The sequence below is a fragment of the Trachurus japonicus genome, chromosome 18 (assembly GCF_045865225.1).
Source record: "Trachurus japonicus isolate A0001 chromosome 18, Traja_1.0".
Lineage (NCBI taxonomy): Eukaryota > Metazoa > Chordata > Actinopteri > Carangiformes > Carangidae > Trachurus > Trachurus japonicus.
Window position 1 is genome coordinate 14,947,683 of NC_140924.1, and position 17,839 is coordinate 14,965,521.

The 17,839-nt window shown below is 40.2% G+C and overlaps 1 protein-coding gene across 9 annotated transcripts in view; it reads right to left on the reverse strand.

Moving 5' to 3' along the window:
• arhgap36 (Rho GTPase activating protein 36) overlaps window positions 1–17,839 on the reverse strand; it is a 63,861-nt gene that overhangs the window by 17,978 nt on the left and 28,044 nt on the right. For 6 of the 9 annotated variants that reach the window (XM_085759784.1, XM_085759783.1, XM_085759782.1 and 3 more), the window contains exons 2-3: window positions 8,055–8,211; window positions 331–399 (exon numbers count right to left, since the gene is read on the reverse strand). In XM_085759784.1, the coding sequence (XP_085615910.1) occupies window positions 331–399; window positions 8,055–8,211 (226 nt within the window). Of the gene's footprint in view, window positions 1–330; window positions 400–8,054; window positions 8,212–16,795; window positions 16,885–17,839 lie in introns of those variants that run through there. The other 3 variants (XM_085759790.1, XM_085759789.1, XM_085759788.1) reach the window with 1 other exon arrangement.

Here is a 17,839-nt window from a genome sequence, read left to right on the forward strand (position 1 = left end):
CGTTCGTTCATTATTCAGTTTATGTTATAACAGCAGCAGAAACAATGAAACACAAGCCAGACGGAGTGAACCCTGCAGTGAGTCAGTCTGAAGCTCTTAGGCTTTACAAACACACTATTTCAAGTATGCGAGACCATTAACGGTAAAAGCCGCTGGACGTCACAAGCGGTGACGCCGTTTTCAATGAACAGAAGATGCTTTTGTGTTTGATCATATTTACTGCAGCAAACACAAAGTCTGTGGGCGTCAGGTCGTAAAGGAGAAAACACAATTTCACATGGGAACACATATTGGATTATGAAATGTGTGACCACACGGTGTCGAACTCACCTCGCTCTTTCTTCTCCTTGGAAAATGAGTCAAACTTCCTGCGCAGAGATTTTCTCCTTTTGCGTATTTCTGTGTGGGGACAAAAAAAGAGACAAAGAAAAGGTCACCACTGTGAATAAAATTGTTAGTGATGTTCAAGTATGTGCATGCTTTAAGCCTGCACAATGAAGACTGTGTCCACTGTCTGATGTCTGTCTTTCATTTATTTTGTTAGGCTTCAAGTGCGCCTACGCTGTTTATGTGTTTTTCCATGTGCATTGCTTGTAAAGATGCCATTAATGGAGGATCGCAGCACAAACACTCACCTATACATGAAAGAAACATTCATCTCTCTCGTCCTTTTATCACCATTAAATTAATTTAATAAACTCAATCATCTCCTCTTTCTTTCAATTGTACACACACACATACACCCACACACACACACCCACACACACTTACACAGCCAATTCAAACCACACTCATTATGACCCTTTTCCCTTTCCTCTCTTGCACTGTTATTATCTTTTGCTCTTGAGTGCTTGCACTTCTTCCTCAGTTCCAAGAATAGCATGGACCCTTTCAATAGACGAGACCCTTGTTGTTTGTTTGAATAGACCCTTCGCTTAATGGCTGTACCGCCCCAGACATGAAAGACAAAGGGCCGTGGTGTGTAGCCTATGTGTAAGTGTGTGTGTGTGTGTGTGTACGGATTTATGGGAAAATATAAGATTTAAGAGCCTGATGCTAAAGGAAAATCAGAAATCATCCCTTCATGCACTCAAATTTGTTTTTTAAATGTTAACTTTTATTAGCACTGAAATTGTTGAGGATAAAGAGGAAGGTTATTATTGCATAAGTCAAGCCACAATGCATAAAACACTTTCTGTTCTTCAATTTAGTTAAGATTTAGGTAAAGTTGATATTATTCAATTTTGATTGATTGATTGTACACAGGATAGTATAGCTTGTTGCTTGAGACAGCAAAATTGTCAATCTTTCTATGTAATTTAGGATTTAGCTCAACTTTTTAACACTATATTGCTTTCTCATTGGTTTTTGTATTATTGGTTTTAAAAGTATTATGGCTAAGGTTAGCCAGTGGTGAAGAAAAATGAATAAATATTGCCAATGCTTCAATTTAGTTCAGGATTTGGCTCAATTTTATATTATAATATTTATTTTATATTGATTTTTTAAGTTAATAAACTAAAGCAGAAGGGAGAGGGAGGTGCATTAGGTAAGCTCAGCATTAGCATTAGCAGCTGCTCCGTGCCTCTGGCTCTTTCTCTTATGCAACAGTTCTGTTACAATGTTTCAGCTTCATGTGATGAAGTGTAAAATTCAACGTTTTGATCGACTACATGCAAAGAAATTCTCTGCTGATGTGATCTGGACAACAACGTCACTCTCCGTGGGTAAACATAAAGCACAGACACGGGACGGCATCATAAATCCCTTATAGGCCACGATAGGACATGTACAATTTTACAAAGACGACTCCTCTGCTGTGCTGTAAAAATTCAATTACATTTCATTTGGACCAAGAGAAAACATCCATTCCTGACTTTTTTTTTTGCCTTCATACAGTAAGTCACATGAAGATATTATCAGGACGGGAAGAGTGAAGTTTACAGCTGCGCTGGGGTCAAATGTATGTCGAAAGCATGAGTGGGTATTTGTTAATGTAGCTCTGACTCTATAGTGTGTGTGTTTTCTTTCGGCTGTTTTTCTTTTACGAGCTCCACATCCTTCCCTCTCCGACCAGGCTGCTGCAGCAGAATCCATTGTTTGGGTTTGTAAAGCTGCTGTTTAGAAATCACTGATTCAAGGTCGGATCTTTTCCCTATTTAGGAACAAGTGGAGATCTCCCAAACACTGCACATTGTGTGACTCGTCAAATATTTGTGGTGCTAAAGATGGAAATTTGTCTCGTTGTTTCCCGTTTAATCATCAAGCACAATCTAAAAAAAAATTAAAAAAGCAGTGGAAAGAAGAGAGAGAAAGTGTGTGATCTGTGTGTGTGTGTGCTGTTGGGATAAAAGGGTCAAATTCCCATGACTACAGGAAATTAAAGTTTATTTCCAAAGAGCTCAGTCCCTCCCACCACACACACGCCACCTCCAGCTGAGGCTGATCTCCCGCCGACAAGTGTGTGTGCATGTACACACATACATGAACTCGGCCGGTGATTACATAATGCACATTCATTCACACACAGAGCTAAGATGACAGACAAACACTGAGAGGGGAAACAAACACATGGTTTCCAAGCACAATGGACCTGCACTTATTATTCTATTGTTATTTGTTCTTGACGGATAGTAATGCATCATAACAAATTATACAAAAACTGGTGATCAGTCACCTGAAACCAACATCTCTCTGCATCTGGATTTCTTTTAAAAGCTGTTTCACAATGTGCTCAGCTGCTTCTCTTTAAAAACAGGTGCATCCATGAAATTCCACACGTCGGAAAGTTCTCCAACCTAATCGACTGTGCTCCAATCTTCAGATACCAGTTAACGCCTCAATATTTAGGAGATAAAAAACAGATTAAGAGTCTAAAATTGGTGTGGGAAAATAAATAACTAACCGTTTTACGATGAGACAATCCTGCAAGACCGTATTGGATAGATTAAGCAGGTTTAAGAAAGCTTGGTTTAGATTAAAGTAGGTTCCAACTTGTCAGATGATTACTAATAGATGCATGGTTAAGGTGTAGTTGCTGATATAGGATATTAATCTATAACCTATTGACTCAGATATCAATCTTTAATTGATAGAAAACCTTGTCTATGTTTTTTCTATTTCAATCCAGTCTTATGGGAGGACAGACTGGTTCAAGCTGTGGGTTTTCCGCAGAACCTCAGAGAGATTAAAGCATATTGTTCTTACAATGGAGGCATAAAGGAGAATGAGAAAGAGCAGTGAAGGAAAAAAGAACCTGAATGGGGGCAAAAGAAGCGGTGGAAAAGGAGGCAGACTGACAATGGAAGAACAAATATTAAAACAGACAACTGGTGAGAGGGGAAAGGAGAGCGAGCTGGTCCCTGCAGAGCAGAGATCCAGAGGATGGGGCATGAGAACGAGCTCCGACTCCGCACCAAATAAGAACAAATCCGTCTGATAACAACTGACACGTTTCACCAAGAATTTACAAAACGCTGCCAATGAAACTAACAAACACACTCATGCAGAGAGACAAGATGCTCATTGGAGCGTGCATGTACATAAATGTAAAGAGCGATAAATAACGAGGCTTGTACAAACAAACCAGGATGGGGTTTTTATGGCGTGGATTCTTCTTTGAGCTGCAGCGAGTGAGAGGCAAAGAGAGGGGAAAAAAAGGGTGAAAGATGATAAAGAAATAGGCTAGAGAGATGTGAGGTGAAATAAGAGATGACAAAAGTCAGAAAAACAGAAGTGGAGAAGAAGAAACCCAGTGGAGACAAAGAAACAGAAACCAGAAACAAGGAGGGATGGATGGAGAGAGGGCAGCAGGAGGTGATGCTGAGGCCATCACTGACCGGCTGGACTGGGGAGATTTCACCCCAGGGGACAAACTGGGAGGCAAGATTCCCACACTGTCCGCATGCCACTGACATTATAACAGTGCAACATAATATAACAGTACAGAAAAGATAAATAGCCTATCTTATCTTTTATCCTTACTGTTAAAATAATCAATAGAGACATCAATGTGGTTAATTTTGGTAGCTTGCACTACATTGGCAACGTTACAAATTCCAAACTTGGATAAAAAGTAAACACATGAAAATAAATTGGTTTAAAATATATGAAAATATGCAAAGAAAGATGAGAGTTTTCATTAATTTGTTATTCAGAGAATTTACTTTTCAAAGTTGTTAGCTGCAGAGAAAGTTCAGAAAGCGTTGGCTTAGGCAACAAAGTAAAAGTTTGTCTTAACCCTTTAATAAAAGCAGGTGAATGCTGTCTCTCAGAGTAAGAATTTAAATTAAATGTATGTCTATACACTACACTACTACTACTACAGATACTAACAATGCTAATTCCTTACACCCGTGTTTATAAAGTGTTGTTGTAGTGGAGGCAGTTATGTGTTCTGATATAAAACCCTCTTTAAAAAAAAAAATGTTGTGCCTTAACAAGGATATGAGTAAGAGTGTTTATTTTGTTTATCAGCAGCAGCTCCTCCTCCTCTGTTTATGGGCTGTAGCCACGCTTTGGGTCAGTGAAGCTGGTGCTAATAAATGAAAAACTCAAGGCGAGGTCCTTTTCCTATGGGGGATCACATGGTATCCTTCCAACACATGCCAGATCGTCCACGCTGGAAAAAACGTGTGTTTGTATAATGCACTGTTCACAACAAACATTATATAAGATATGATGCGGAGAATATGAGTAACTACTTGACCTTCCCCAAGTCGTGGAAATCCATTAAATTCTGGCTTCAAAAAACATGTGAACAGGTTGAGTCATAAAGCAGAAAACAGGAAATGATTTACTCATTTTCCCATGAATTCTGCTGTTTAATTGAACCCTGGCCTGATGGAGGAAGAGCACGCATGTAGGACGAGAGAAAGATTTCCAGAAAGTGAGGAGAGTAGGGAGGAGTGGAGTCTCACAGGATGTGTTGGTCTGCAAAATGTATCATCATGCCTGTGTCAGGAGGCTAAAACTGAGGTTTCATGGATGTAAGCTTGAGCTGACTGTGTGAATGAATCAATACAAATAACTTAACAGCCTTGCATTTCAGCAAAACATGTGGAAAATTGTTTGCATATAGAAAAGCACAAGCATAAACATAGTATAATATACAAATATAATAATCCTAGAAGAGGAACATATTCAATTTAACCTGAAAATACCCTTCAGATTGATCTCTGTTTTGTTTCTTCACTTTATCACACTAAAGGAATAAGAAACCTACTGGCTAGAAAATGTGAGTGTGAAAAAAGCCAAATCATATCATTTGTGGTTTGCTCAGATTAAGGATAAACAAAGATAAAGACTCAACTGAAGGAGTGAAAGTTCAGAAAATACTAAGCTGGAAAAAAGTGAATTAATGTGCATTACCACCTCCATTAGGAAATGAGTGTACTTTGATTTTATCAATACAAACTTTTATGACCAGAGCCAAACTTGGCTTGTGTTTTAAAATGCACAAATTGAAAATGGGAAAGAAGGAAAAAAAGGAAACACTTAAAATGGAAACAAAATGGAAAATGGAAAGTTTTGTCAAAAAAAACCTCTCAATAGCATATTTGCATCTTGCTGCTTTGAGAAAAATTACTGAAAGTAAAGTGGTTGTTTCCCGTTTTGGTCATTTTGATCTTGGGGGAATTAAAAAAAAAAGAGTGCTGATGATGAGGTACGACTGAGTTTGAACTACTCTGAGACAGAACAAGAGTATGGGAGAAAGTTCACATACCAAGTGGTCTCATAGGAGCAAGACTACTGGCAGACAATTCACACACACACAAGTACACACTGCTTCTGCAATCAGCCGTGTTTGTTTCATGAAATCAGCTTGAGATCCCCCTGAGCTCGCCGATCCCTCCAGCCCCAATAAATACGAGAGGAAACCTCCCGGCCCGTGGTCCTCGGTAGGTGTTTGAGCGATTTACAGTTTGTTAGTGAAACTATCTCACTTCATTGGCTGGATCCAGTGCTCTGGAGTTCAAATGGATAAGACGACGACACATAAAAAAAAGCGTCTTTGGGCCGGAGTCCAGCGGCGAGAAGGGGGAACGGTCGTCCAAGTAAACAGTAGCAGAGGAAAAGTGTTGAGGTATTTCCTGCTGTTATCAGAGATTAATGAAACACAGTTGTGATGGAGCTCAAGCACTCCACTGTCAGAAGGAGGAAAAGAGCTTTTGATTTTCTGAGAAGTCTGTAAACACATTACTTTGACTGAATTTGTTAATAAGATGCCACTTCACTCTGATTAAACGGCTAAATCCATGCTCCAGCTTTCATCAGGGCTGTTATCCCTTTTAAAGGAGTCTTTCTTCACACCAGAAAAACAACAAGACTCTTTTAATGCAGCTTAAAATAACCTTCATTTGAGCTCAGATGCAAAAACAAAATCCCTTCCTAACTGTGTTAGTATGGTGCTTTTGTTTGAAGAGCCATATGTGTTTTGGGCTGAAGATGAAAAACGGTCGCTATGGAGCTGAACTCAGAATTCCCTGAGGGGTATTTAAGTTATCAAGTGCGAAGAGTGTGTGAATAAACAAACCACGTGGCATCTCTTTGCCGTTTGCTTATCACAGCTGACAACTCAGACAGTTTACACTTGTACAGAATGTTTTCTTTTACAGCTCCTCGCTGCCTTGCGCTCATTCCTCAGACAGACTGTTGTGGCGTCCTGTGCAGTCGGAGGGGTCGCAGCTCGCCCTGAGGGCAGGTCAACCTAAGTCTGTCCGACGCCCAATCAAATCTTCTAATTCCAAAGTGAGTGGCGCCATGCAGCCGGGTTGACCATGTCATCATGAGCCTGATCCACAACCACTGACAGTCACACTGATGAAGACGCATGCAGACATTATCATGGGGTCTTAACTTTATGCTTTTTAAAGGGTTGAGACACAGAATTCATTCATTTCTGTAAATTGTGAAAATGTTGAATCATGGTTCGACCAAAAGCTAATGTGTTTTTCCACGTTTCTTGTTTTGTTGCTACTTTGCAGCTACATCTCAAACCAGAGCCGGCCCTAGACATAAGCGAACTAAGCACCTGCTTGGGGCCCCGTGACTATTGGGGGGCCCCAAAAGGCAAGTAACTTTTTAAAATTGTAGTGCGTAACTTTTGTCAATCCTTAGAGAAACACTGCGTAATTACAAAAAACTTGAATTATTGTTGCATTTCAAATTGTTGTTGCACTTTTCTGTTTCAGTAGCTATATTTAAAACCAAAATTTTTCAAAAGCAGATGATGTGTTTACAGTAAATGCATTGTCTGTTGGTTTATTTTGTTACTTTTAGTCGACCTCGGTGACATTCAGTATCCCAGTACTATATCAATTCGAAGATTAAATGTAGGCTAAATCAACCCCAGGCTGCATTTTTAGTTGAATTTGGTGCCATTTCAGAATAAAAACCATAGATGGGTAAAAACCTGCCAGGATATGATGATTCATAATGACAGAGTAAAAAATGAAATAGTATTGGCAGTAATAGAGGGCACCAAAATAAAGATTTTGCTTAGGGCCCCATGGACGCTTGGGCCGGCCATGTCTCAAACCATCTAAGGAACACTTGTTTGCTTGCCCCCATGAAACCTAGTTGAGAAGATCAGTAACACATAATGTCTTTATGCTAAATATGAGGCTAACGCTTGTAGCTGGTTAGCTTTGCAAGACAGGAAGTAGTTCTAGGTGCGACGTTTATACACTTTGGTTCATGTAGAGACCCTTCAGAGGTGCTAGCAGGTGTACTAGATACCTGTAGACAAGCTAGGTGAGCTTTGCAGCGTCTATAAAGTTGAGCTCATTGTTAAACTATGTTAGCTAATTGACTCCTGGCTCTATGTTAGCATACCGATGTGGTTTGAGTCTTCGATTCAGATAATTGAAGAAAGCCTTACCCCAAAATATTAGACTACACCTTTACATCTTGGACTTTGAGGCATCTAAACCAATAAAAGCTTCACAAAAAACATTGAATAAAAAAAAGGTCACAATAGACAACTTGATTTGTTGTCAATGGGCTACAACGCTCTAAAGTCCCGGTGTATCCGGTTCCCTCCTGCCCCGTACCTGTCGGGATGCTGATCTTGATGTCCAGGTCGCGCTCCTCCAGGTGGTACAAGGCCACTTCCTGTAGCCTGGCTCGCTCCAGCTCCGACAGGCTCTGGATGGGCACCGGCTGCAACCGCACGCTCTGACCCAACATGGTCGCCCACGTGTGGTCCCCCTGTTGAAGGTGGAGAGTTGGGGAAAGAATGTAGAGATCAAAAAGGGTAGATGGAGGATTGGGAAAGACTTACCTAGAACAGCACACACACACACACCATTAATCACAAGTAGTAGATATCCTTTTATCTAAGTACAACAAATTTTCTGCTCCCTCGGCCATTTTTAACCAAAAACCAAAAGCTTAGAAGATGCAATGGAAATCTGCAGTGGCTGTAATCAGTGAACATTATCAACCAACCATCAAGTCAAGGGAACAAAACCCCTCAACTGAAAATTCAATCTACCAAACAGTGTCACCACTTTTAACAAGCTTTAAGGTACAACATACAGTATCTCACTGTTGACCATACCATCATAGTTTAGTGTCAAGTTCAATCAAACCATTTCATCTGAAATTGAGTTTCTATTTTATGTTAAATAAAAATGACTCAGGTCTTTTCATGACCCTCGACTTTAACCTTGATAACCTAAAAGTTACTCTCCAGGTTTTTTCCTTTTATTCAGATGGAGGTCTTATCTTTATTGCAGTCTTTCTTTGTAGTCCTTGAGATTTCTGCACAATGGATGCTATTTTCCCTCAAGTGACGTCCCTTCCTAAACAAAAGGGGGAACTCCACACATTTATTACATAAACACTTTTACTCAGCATATAACAAAGTGCAGCCTTGTCAGGTTGACAAACTGATCTTGAGATGTCATCGGGGTTGTATTAGCTCACACACACTGAACAAAGCCAGGACATCTCAGCCTTTGTTGCTGCCTTTATATGGAAATTAAGAACACAAATACACTATTAAAAAAAAAATGATATCATGACATTACTGTATAAACACACTCACACTCATGAATAAGCAGAAAAAATTGTTAAAGGATGAATACATGTTTAGATGACTTGGGCAGCTGGAAGTGGTATTTTCTTTTGTGATATAAAGGAGATGTTTTTAATAATAATAATAATAATTTTCCATTTGAGTGGAAGCATTTATTTATCTGAACAGTAGAAATGCTTCGACAGGCTGCGCTCCAGTTAATAATGTTTTTTGAGACTATGTAACAGCCGTCTGATGTGACCCACTGTCCTCTGCAGTGATCCAGCTTCCCCATGCAGATTATTCTGGTTTAATCTTAAAATCTTTAAAGTCAGAGTTAATTTTATGTTTTATTTTTTCCACTTCTACCGCCGCAGCCTGAGGGCTCAATCGCATTCACAGTCACCAAAAAAAAAAAAAAATGGCAGTCAACTTTAAGTAGAGAGAAACCACTGTACACGTAGTCGTTAACAGGGATAATGACAGATGGGGTGAGTAATGAAGAACAGAGTGAAGCAGGATGACAGAGACAGAGATGTGAATAGAAACTGAAGAAGATTGAAAGTGAAGGAGTGAACGCATCGTGTTTGATGGAGAGACACGGCGACCACAGGTTAACCAGATCCAGACCAACACGCTGCAGATCTGAGGTCTGCGCCTCGCGACCTGTTCGAGCGATCACACAAAAAAAATGTGCTTTTGATTTATACGTGTGGTGAGATCCCTTCACGTAACCACTGAGAAAACAATCTGCTTAGCCTGAGGAATGTTGCGAAACTCAATTTAGGAAGTCATATTTTACTTCAACAGTCAATTGATCCAGTTAAGATTCGAGAGGAGGAGCCGCCAAATGAGAAAAAGGTGGTGAGTTTTGTTCTGCTGTACTAACTGTGCATTCTCTCAGCTCCTTTATTTAGGTAAAAGAACCAATGCAGCAATAAGAAAACAGTGAAATATCACATCATTTCCCCTCAAACAGTTCTTGTGATGACGTAATGAAAGAACATCTGCATTGTTCTAATAGACAATAGTTTGTTATGTCATAAGCCAAGAGGGTTGTCCTTCAGTGAGCCTGTATTGCATTACATGTGTTCTTATGTAAAATATCAATCTGTGAAATACTAAATATGCTAATAAATACGGTATAAAAGCCTTTAGGGAACCCTATCGTATCACTGGCCTTTCCCAGGCTGAATTTTTGAGGTACTACAACATAAAAGCACATAAAAACAGTCATTGGAAACATACAGTCCTGAGTTTTGACATTTGAAAGATTATATAGATAGATTCATAAATCAATAGAAACTGCAGACAGTGTGGGAGATGTTCTTGTTGTAAAGAAAACTGGATGCTTATGGGCTTAAAACAAAACAACAAACACTGATTCCCACAGTTGACATTATGCAACCGGACAGCTGTTAGATGTATCATAACACACTGACTCATTCCTCTAATGACTAATGAACAGAGCCTGGTGTGTGTGAAATTAGCATGTATTAACAAGAGTCTGAAAATGAGGGATAATGGGACTTTAAATACATCTGATCATCAAAGAGTTTCATCACTGTGGAAGCTTTAGACAATGCCCGAGCAGCCCCACAGGTGCTTCTGGCCACTCCAGCTGTTTTATATACTGTATTTCCCAGTAAATTGTGGTTTAAATAAACGTTCCAGGACAAATTAAAGTCTAACTGTTGCTTTCTGGTTCCTGTTTTTGGCTCTGAGCCTTGATGGAAGTTTTCCAGACTTTATACTAATCTCCGCTCCCCCATATGCTCTTAGTACGTACAATTTGGGCAAAATATGCTGTTATAAAACACTTTGCTCATTGTTATTCTTCTACTCTCCGTCTCCATGTCTATACTGCACCTCCACATGCGTGTGACTGTCTCATGTCTATAATCCAGCCGTCATCAGCCTACACTGTGCAGCATGATTGGGGGAAAATTGGCCTCGGACCTTAATGCTAAACACAACCAGACAAAGGGACTGTGGTGAATCTGGATTGCAGTTACCCACAGCTAAAAACAGGACACATACATTGTCTCAAAGCGACACGGCTCAGTGGGGAACGGCAGTATGGGGCAGTTGGTCAGAAGTGACATTTAAGAAAAGCGTCATCATGCATCAGTTGGTCATTTTACAGAAAGTCAACCTATGCATTAACTCGTATACTTTCTCTCCAGAACAGACGCACAGATTCATACGCGGATCAAAATAAAACACTCGTCACTGCACAGATTTGGTTTTACAAAATGCCAAGGGTAAGAACTGACATTTAGATTGAGATGACTCATTGTCAGTCTGTTTCCAGAAAGTAAACGTCTCATAGATCTTCTGAGCAACAGATTTGCGCCTACATGTGTCCAACTGAACCTGAAATGCTAGTTCTACTTCTTAAGAATATTTAGGTGATTAATGTTTTGTCAGAGTTCCCAAATTCTTTTTTATTGCAGGCTAATCCAAACACAAACTGCACAGGCAGGCACCCAGGGAACTACTTTATCAAATTCTCCAACAACACAGCAATTACAGGACTTACAGGACTGCATTAGAAGGGTAATACATTAACATTAGAAAGTTCTGATGGTCACTGCTGGTTTTCATTATGATTCCCTAACCTTTACCATGTCCTTGTATAACAGCTCTTGCTTCTGTTCGGAGAGCATCAGTACTGTAGATATGGGATTTCCTGCCTGGTGTAGCCATTCATTTTGTTTAATCAGTAAAGCTGGAAACTCAAATTTCTCATTAGGCACAGTATGTGATGAAAATCATGTTAAGAAAACACTTAGCTCTACAGATGACGTACAAACAGACCGGCCTTTCATTTTCCCTACAGCAAACTACAACTTCTATACAAGATATTAAATTACCGTGTAGATGCTATTACATTGTAGGTGATGCAAGACAAATTTCCACACAGGGAATATAAAGTGTTATCTACTGCATTCAATAAACCATGTACAGTTGCATCGCACATTAACTCAAATTCTTCATTCAAGAAGACCAGATCTCAATCTACACGATTCCTGTTGACCTCCCTCAACCTCCACAAGCAGATATTCCTCTGGAAGCTTCAGACCATCGGTCACGAAATCCTGATTTCACGTAAAACAGCAGTCAAGTCTTCACTTGACGTGCTGTGATCATTGACCATTTGTTCTCAATCACTCTGTTGCAGACATAATGCATTTGCTTTACTTAAGTGTAGATAATATGCTATGTCCAGTGTCGTTTGGCTCATTTTTGCAGTGAAAACTACTACACCAACAATCAAGCCTGTAGCTGCAATACATTGATGTGGTTTCTCAAAGCTAGAAGCCATTCCCCCCCCTGACTTTATAAAGATATAAAAAAAGAGTAGGCTACATTTAACAATTTGAGTCCAGATCTCTCTGTAGATTTTCTGTCCACTTGTGTGGCTTTAGTCAACACCAGGAACAATTCAAACCACATGACAGACAAACCACACAGGAACATACAGAGGATAAATGGGGAGTACAATGAACCAAAACTACAATTCACAGAAACATATGCATTTCTGCAAGTAAACTCAAGCTTGGGAAAGACATGGTTACATTGAAGTCCTCAAGCTAACGAGGCAATTACCATGTAAACTGCTGTCTCATTGAAGCACAACTACAGAATCTGATACCCCTGTGGACCTTGTCGTATAGGAAGTGGTATACAAACAACTCGTCTAGGGTATTACCAGACGTTAAAGCACATTTCCTCTACTCCATAGAAACATCAACACAAAAGATAAGCAACTGAAACGTACTCAATTACAAAAAAAAGACTGAAAAACCTTCCAAGCATAGGCTACTCGAGGCATAACTTCTACAGTTCCTGACAATAACTCTTGATGTTTCTGGTGGTTTAGTCCCTTTATGGGAAAAGCATGTTGCACCATTAGTGAAGTGAGTTGCACTTAATGGGATCCCAGGAGGAGCAGTTTCAGCTTGCTGCAATATTTTAAGGCTAGAAAAAATTCTGTTAGACTAACAGCAACAGGAAGCTAAATTTGGATGAAAAGAAATAAAAAGGAAAACAAGCTAAACTTAGCATCTTAAATCAGCAAAACAGAAAAATCTAGTTAGCTTGCGGCAACAACCCTTATGTGTCCCATTACCCTTGTCCATTTTTTCACCTGAAAACAAGCTAATTAACATGCTAACGCTACCTCGTAAACAAACTTACTAACATTTAGCACAGAAATATATTGAGTAAACTGACTGAACGCTCTGTGGCCCCAAAGACGATTAAAAGTGCAACATCTCAAACACCTTTTCTTTCCTACTTCCTCTCCTCATCACAATCTTTCAAGAAGTTGAGTCGGCCATTTTTGTTTGATGCATTATGCAACTGCATAAATCAAGTGTTTTTCAAGGACACCATTTTGGATTGAACCTGGAGGATGAATTTTAACTTGGTTTGTAGCTCTAACAAAGTTTTAATATACTTTCTATGATGTAGAATTGCTTGTTACATGGCATTAATCATGCTAACCATGCTAAAAGGTTAAAAATGCAATACATGTGTTTGCGATTACATGGGTTTTTGTTTGTTGTGTTTGTGTGTAGGCCCTCATCCGATGAAGAGATAGAGTTAAAGTCTCTTCTAAACTCTGATCACTAACAGATGCTGCTTTCTCTTTTTTACCTTTCAGTCTTCCCATCACATCTCACTCACCCTTGTTTTTAAAATCTCTCTCCGTCTCTGCCTCTCATTTCCCTGCCCTCCTTTTCCTTTCTGTGTTTCCATTTCTCCGTCACCCCCCAACCCTAACTCCATCATGCTGCTGCTAATGTGATTGGGTATAATCATCTCTCCCTACGGTGCCCCCTCTCCTCCCTCCCTCCCGGTGCCTCTCGTCGTTAACCCCAGCCTTTGTTCTTCCTCTACCCACTTCTTGGCTAAACACTGCAAATGAGATTTGTTGTTATGAAGGTGATGAGGTCATTTATTTACCCTGAATTACATGAACATTTTTAAATTGTTGCCATCAGGGGAGCTAGATTCCTGAGGGTGGGTACAGATTTCACCATCTTAGGTCAAAGTCTGTCTAGAGCCAGGATGGAGGTTCCTAACAACACCATACTGGGATCAGACTACTTGCACTGTCATGGTCAATTGATTTCTCAGATTAATTGATAATAAAATGACTGGTTCTTGCCAACTCTAGATCATTTCTGAGATACCCAGCATCATGTGGGTGAATGGTGAGGAGGACTGACTACGCTGTTCACCTTGACCACACCAACAAACATACCTAATGTCCAGTTTATCTGATATTGATTGACCATTAACAAACTGATATGATGTAATTAGACTTTGTCTCACTGAAATGACTTCCAAATACTCCTTATGTAAGTTTCTTGGGTGTTTGTCAGTCCATCAATCTCATTCTTGTGGACTCAATATCTCAACAACACTTTGATGGAACTTCTTCAAATTTGGTACAAACCTCCACATGGACTCAAGGATGAACCGTTTAGAATTTGGGGGTCAAAGGTTAAAGGTCAAGGTCACAGTGAGCTTAAAACATGATCTGGGGGCTTGTAAGCACAATGTCTCAAGAACTCCTCAAGGGAATCAATCCTCGCATGTGGTAGAAACCTAAAGACGAGCTGTTTGTTTAGACTTGAGTGGTCAAAGGCCAAAGGCCACATAGGCCCCCAGTTAACACTATCTGGCCATAGCTCAAGACTTCAAATTGCAATTATGACAATGTGTCACACAATTGGTTCATATTTTATATGACTTTAAGGTAAAACACACAAAAAAATTGCTTCATAAATCTTAAGTCACTGCCTCCTGGACTGCATAACACAAGAGACTGGATCCTCTATGATCAAGTTCAGGCAACAAAAACTCCTGAGTTAAGACATAAAAAAGGGTTTAAGCATTTTTTAAAATCAATCATTCATCAAAAATCCTCTGCTGCTCGATGGACATTTGAACTCTCATATTCACTCGCCTACAGTAACCACAAAGACCTAAACACAACGTCTGTATTTACTTATAACAGCCTGAGTCAGGTTCTCCAACGTTTACATCATAAACACAGTGATGACGCCTTAACGCATCGGTAAGTTACGACCCAAAAAGGGTCACAATTTAACCCTTTGATGCGTGACTGTTTTCATTGCCCCTCAGTGATAAATTCCTTCACTTCTCATTCTCCTCTGTAAAAACTCATCTTATCTAAATTTGCTGGTTGTAAATCAAACTGAAGTCTCTTCTCTGGTTGAATGGGTTCCCAGTTCCCGGTCGTTCAGCCCCCCACCCCCACCCCTCCCTCTTACAGCTGTATAAAGGCTTTGCTGCTTCATCGGTGAGGGACAATAAAGTTTACTGAAGGCTCCTTTTACCAGGTCTATGATAACCTAAAAATACATCACTAATGCATAAAGTGACTTTCTTCTTCCTCATGCTTCACTTCTCACATCAGGAAAAACTCCACAAGAAGCTCAGAGCACAAACTGAATGGAGCTTTAACACAAGAGTGTGTTATTTCTATATTTAAACAAATAGAAAACAGATGAACTGACTTTGGGAGTTAATTAATTATTCATTATCAGGATTGAAGTTTCATTATCATCCTGCTTGAAAAACACCTTGTTCTTTTATGTTTTGTCCTCCCTCTCATTATTGCAGATGACGGACACATAAATAATGTTCTCACTTCCTGCTGAAGGATCGTTTTCTAAACGAGGGAACATTATCTTCACATCATTCAGCTCCACGTCGTGTTTTCATTAAATTAATTAGCAGCCGCGGCCGGGTCTCATTAGGACGCTCTCGAAAACGCATCACAACTGAACTGAGCCACGGGGGAATTAGTATGCAGAGGTGCTGGCTCGTTCACACCAACACACAGACACACACACGTAAACAGACAGGCAGGCAGCACTAATAGGCCCCTTGGTGCTGCTAAAGTCTTCAGGCTGAGCCACACAGACAGGTCTTGCGTCGACACAGCAGCTCTATTGTGTCACTTGTGACTAAACTGGCACTGAAAACACACACACATACGCACACACACACTCAGCTTTTAGGGATGACACACACTCTCCCGTCTGGAATTCAAAGTTAGGTCAAAGGACGAATAATGATAGAAGTGGATTAGTGGAAAGATGCCAAATGCTTATGATTGTGCAAGCGCAGTGTGTTTTTTTCTGAATGTGTGTGTGTGTGTTTGTGCATGCATCCCAGTGTTTATCCTCCACAATGAAAAGCTTCACAGTTTAAACAGGAAATCAACTGAGCAAAACATAAAGTTAATTTCCTACAGTACAAGATAATGTACATTTATTTAAAGCATCTTTAAGCTGTAAACAGTTCTTACTAATCACATGTTTGTGCTACAATAAAATATGAGCTATTTCAAGAGTGCACCATGTGAGATTTTCTTTAATTGCAGGAAATTAACATGGGTAGAGTTGTTAACCATCTTAAAAAGACTCAATTAACGGTGTTTTATAAAGTTAATGGAGCTTCCATGAGTTATAAACAGGCAGTGGCTGTTTTCTTAAATAAAGAAAAGACTGAAATAAATATCATTAAATGCATAAAATCAAAGTTTTGTGTCATTACTGGTTCTGATCCTGGTGGTTTATGCTGCATGTGAAGTGAAGAATTAAACCTGCAACATTCATCCAACCAGAGAAAATGGTAAAAATCACAAGCGTGAAAGTCACACAGCATGCACACACACACACAAACACACACAAACACACACACATCCTGCACAAGAGTGTCACTTACTCTCAGTTAAAATCCAATGCAATCAGTCCCGTCAGATTTCTGGGCTTCGTTTATCCAGACTTTGGTCGGAGCCACAAATGCATCTCAACACTGAGGTGAATGAACAGAAGAGCAGCTGAAGTAGATGAGCGAGTGAGATAGAGACAGAGTGTAAAGGAGAGAGAGAGAGAAAGAGAGAGAGAGGGGGGGAAGGTTCGGGAGGGCAGAGGAGTGAGTTAGATTAAGAAGAGGAGGAGGAGGAGCAGACTGAGTTGACTTCCAGGAGCTGAGAACATAAACACCAGAGAGAGAAGGGAGGAGAGAAAAGAGGGAGGGGAGATAAAGAAAGGGGAAGGAAACACGGCAGAAACAGTAGGAGGTGAGGATGGAGGGAAGGAATGAATGAATGAATGAGAGGAGAAACTACAGAGGGAGAAAATGGGGAGATGACGGGGGAGGGAAATAGAAAAAGGAGGTAAAATGAGTGATTGATTGTGAAGAAGCAAGAAGAGGAAGAGGAGACAGGAAGAGGTAGGAAGTGGGGAAATGAGGCAGGATGTGGAGAAGGCGGTAAGGATGGAGTGATGGAAATAGAGGGAAAGTAGGAAGTAGGGGAGGAAAGAGAGAAAGAAAAAGAGGAGAAGGAGGAAAGACGGAGGTGGGGTTATGGAAAAGAAAAGAAGATTAGGTGGTAGGAAGCAAGAAAAGGAAGTTAAAAGATGATATAAGCAGGTACGAAGGGAAGAAGGAGGGATGGAGCGAAGAAAGGAAGCAAAGAAGGAAAGAAAAGGCAGAAGAAGGAGGGATGGAAGAAGAGGAGTGACAAGAGGTAGATAATTGTGGACAAGGAAGAGAGGAGTAAAGGAGGAGGGGTTAAAAGGCAGAGGAGGGGGACAAGGGAGAGGAAAGTTTACAGGAGAGGACAAATGGAGGGAAGAGGGAAAGAAGGAATAGAGGAAGAGAGAGGCAGAGGTGTGTGGGCAGGAGGAGGATTAAAACGACAGATTAAAAGCTCTATAAAAAGAAACGGAGAGGAGTGACGGCGCAGAAAGGAAGAAAAGGAGA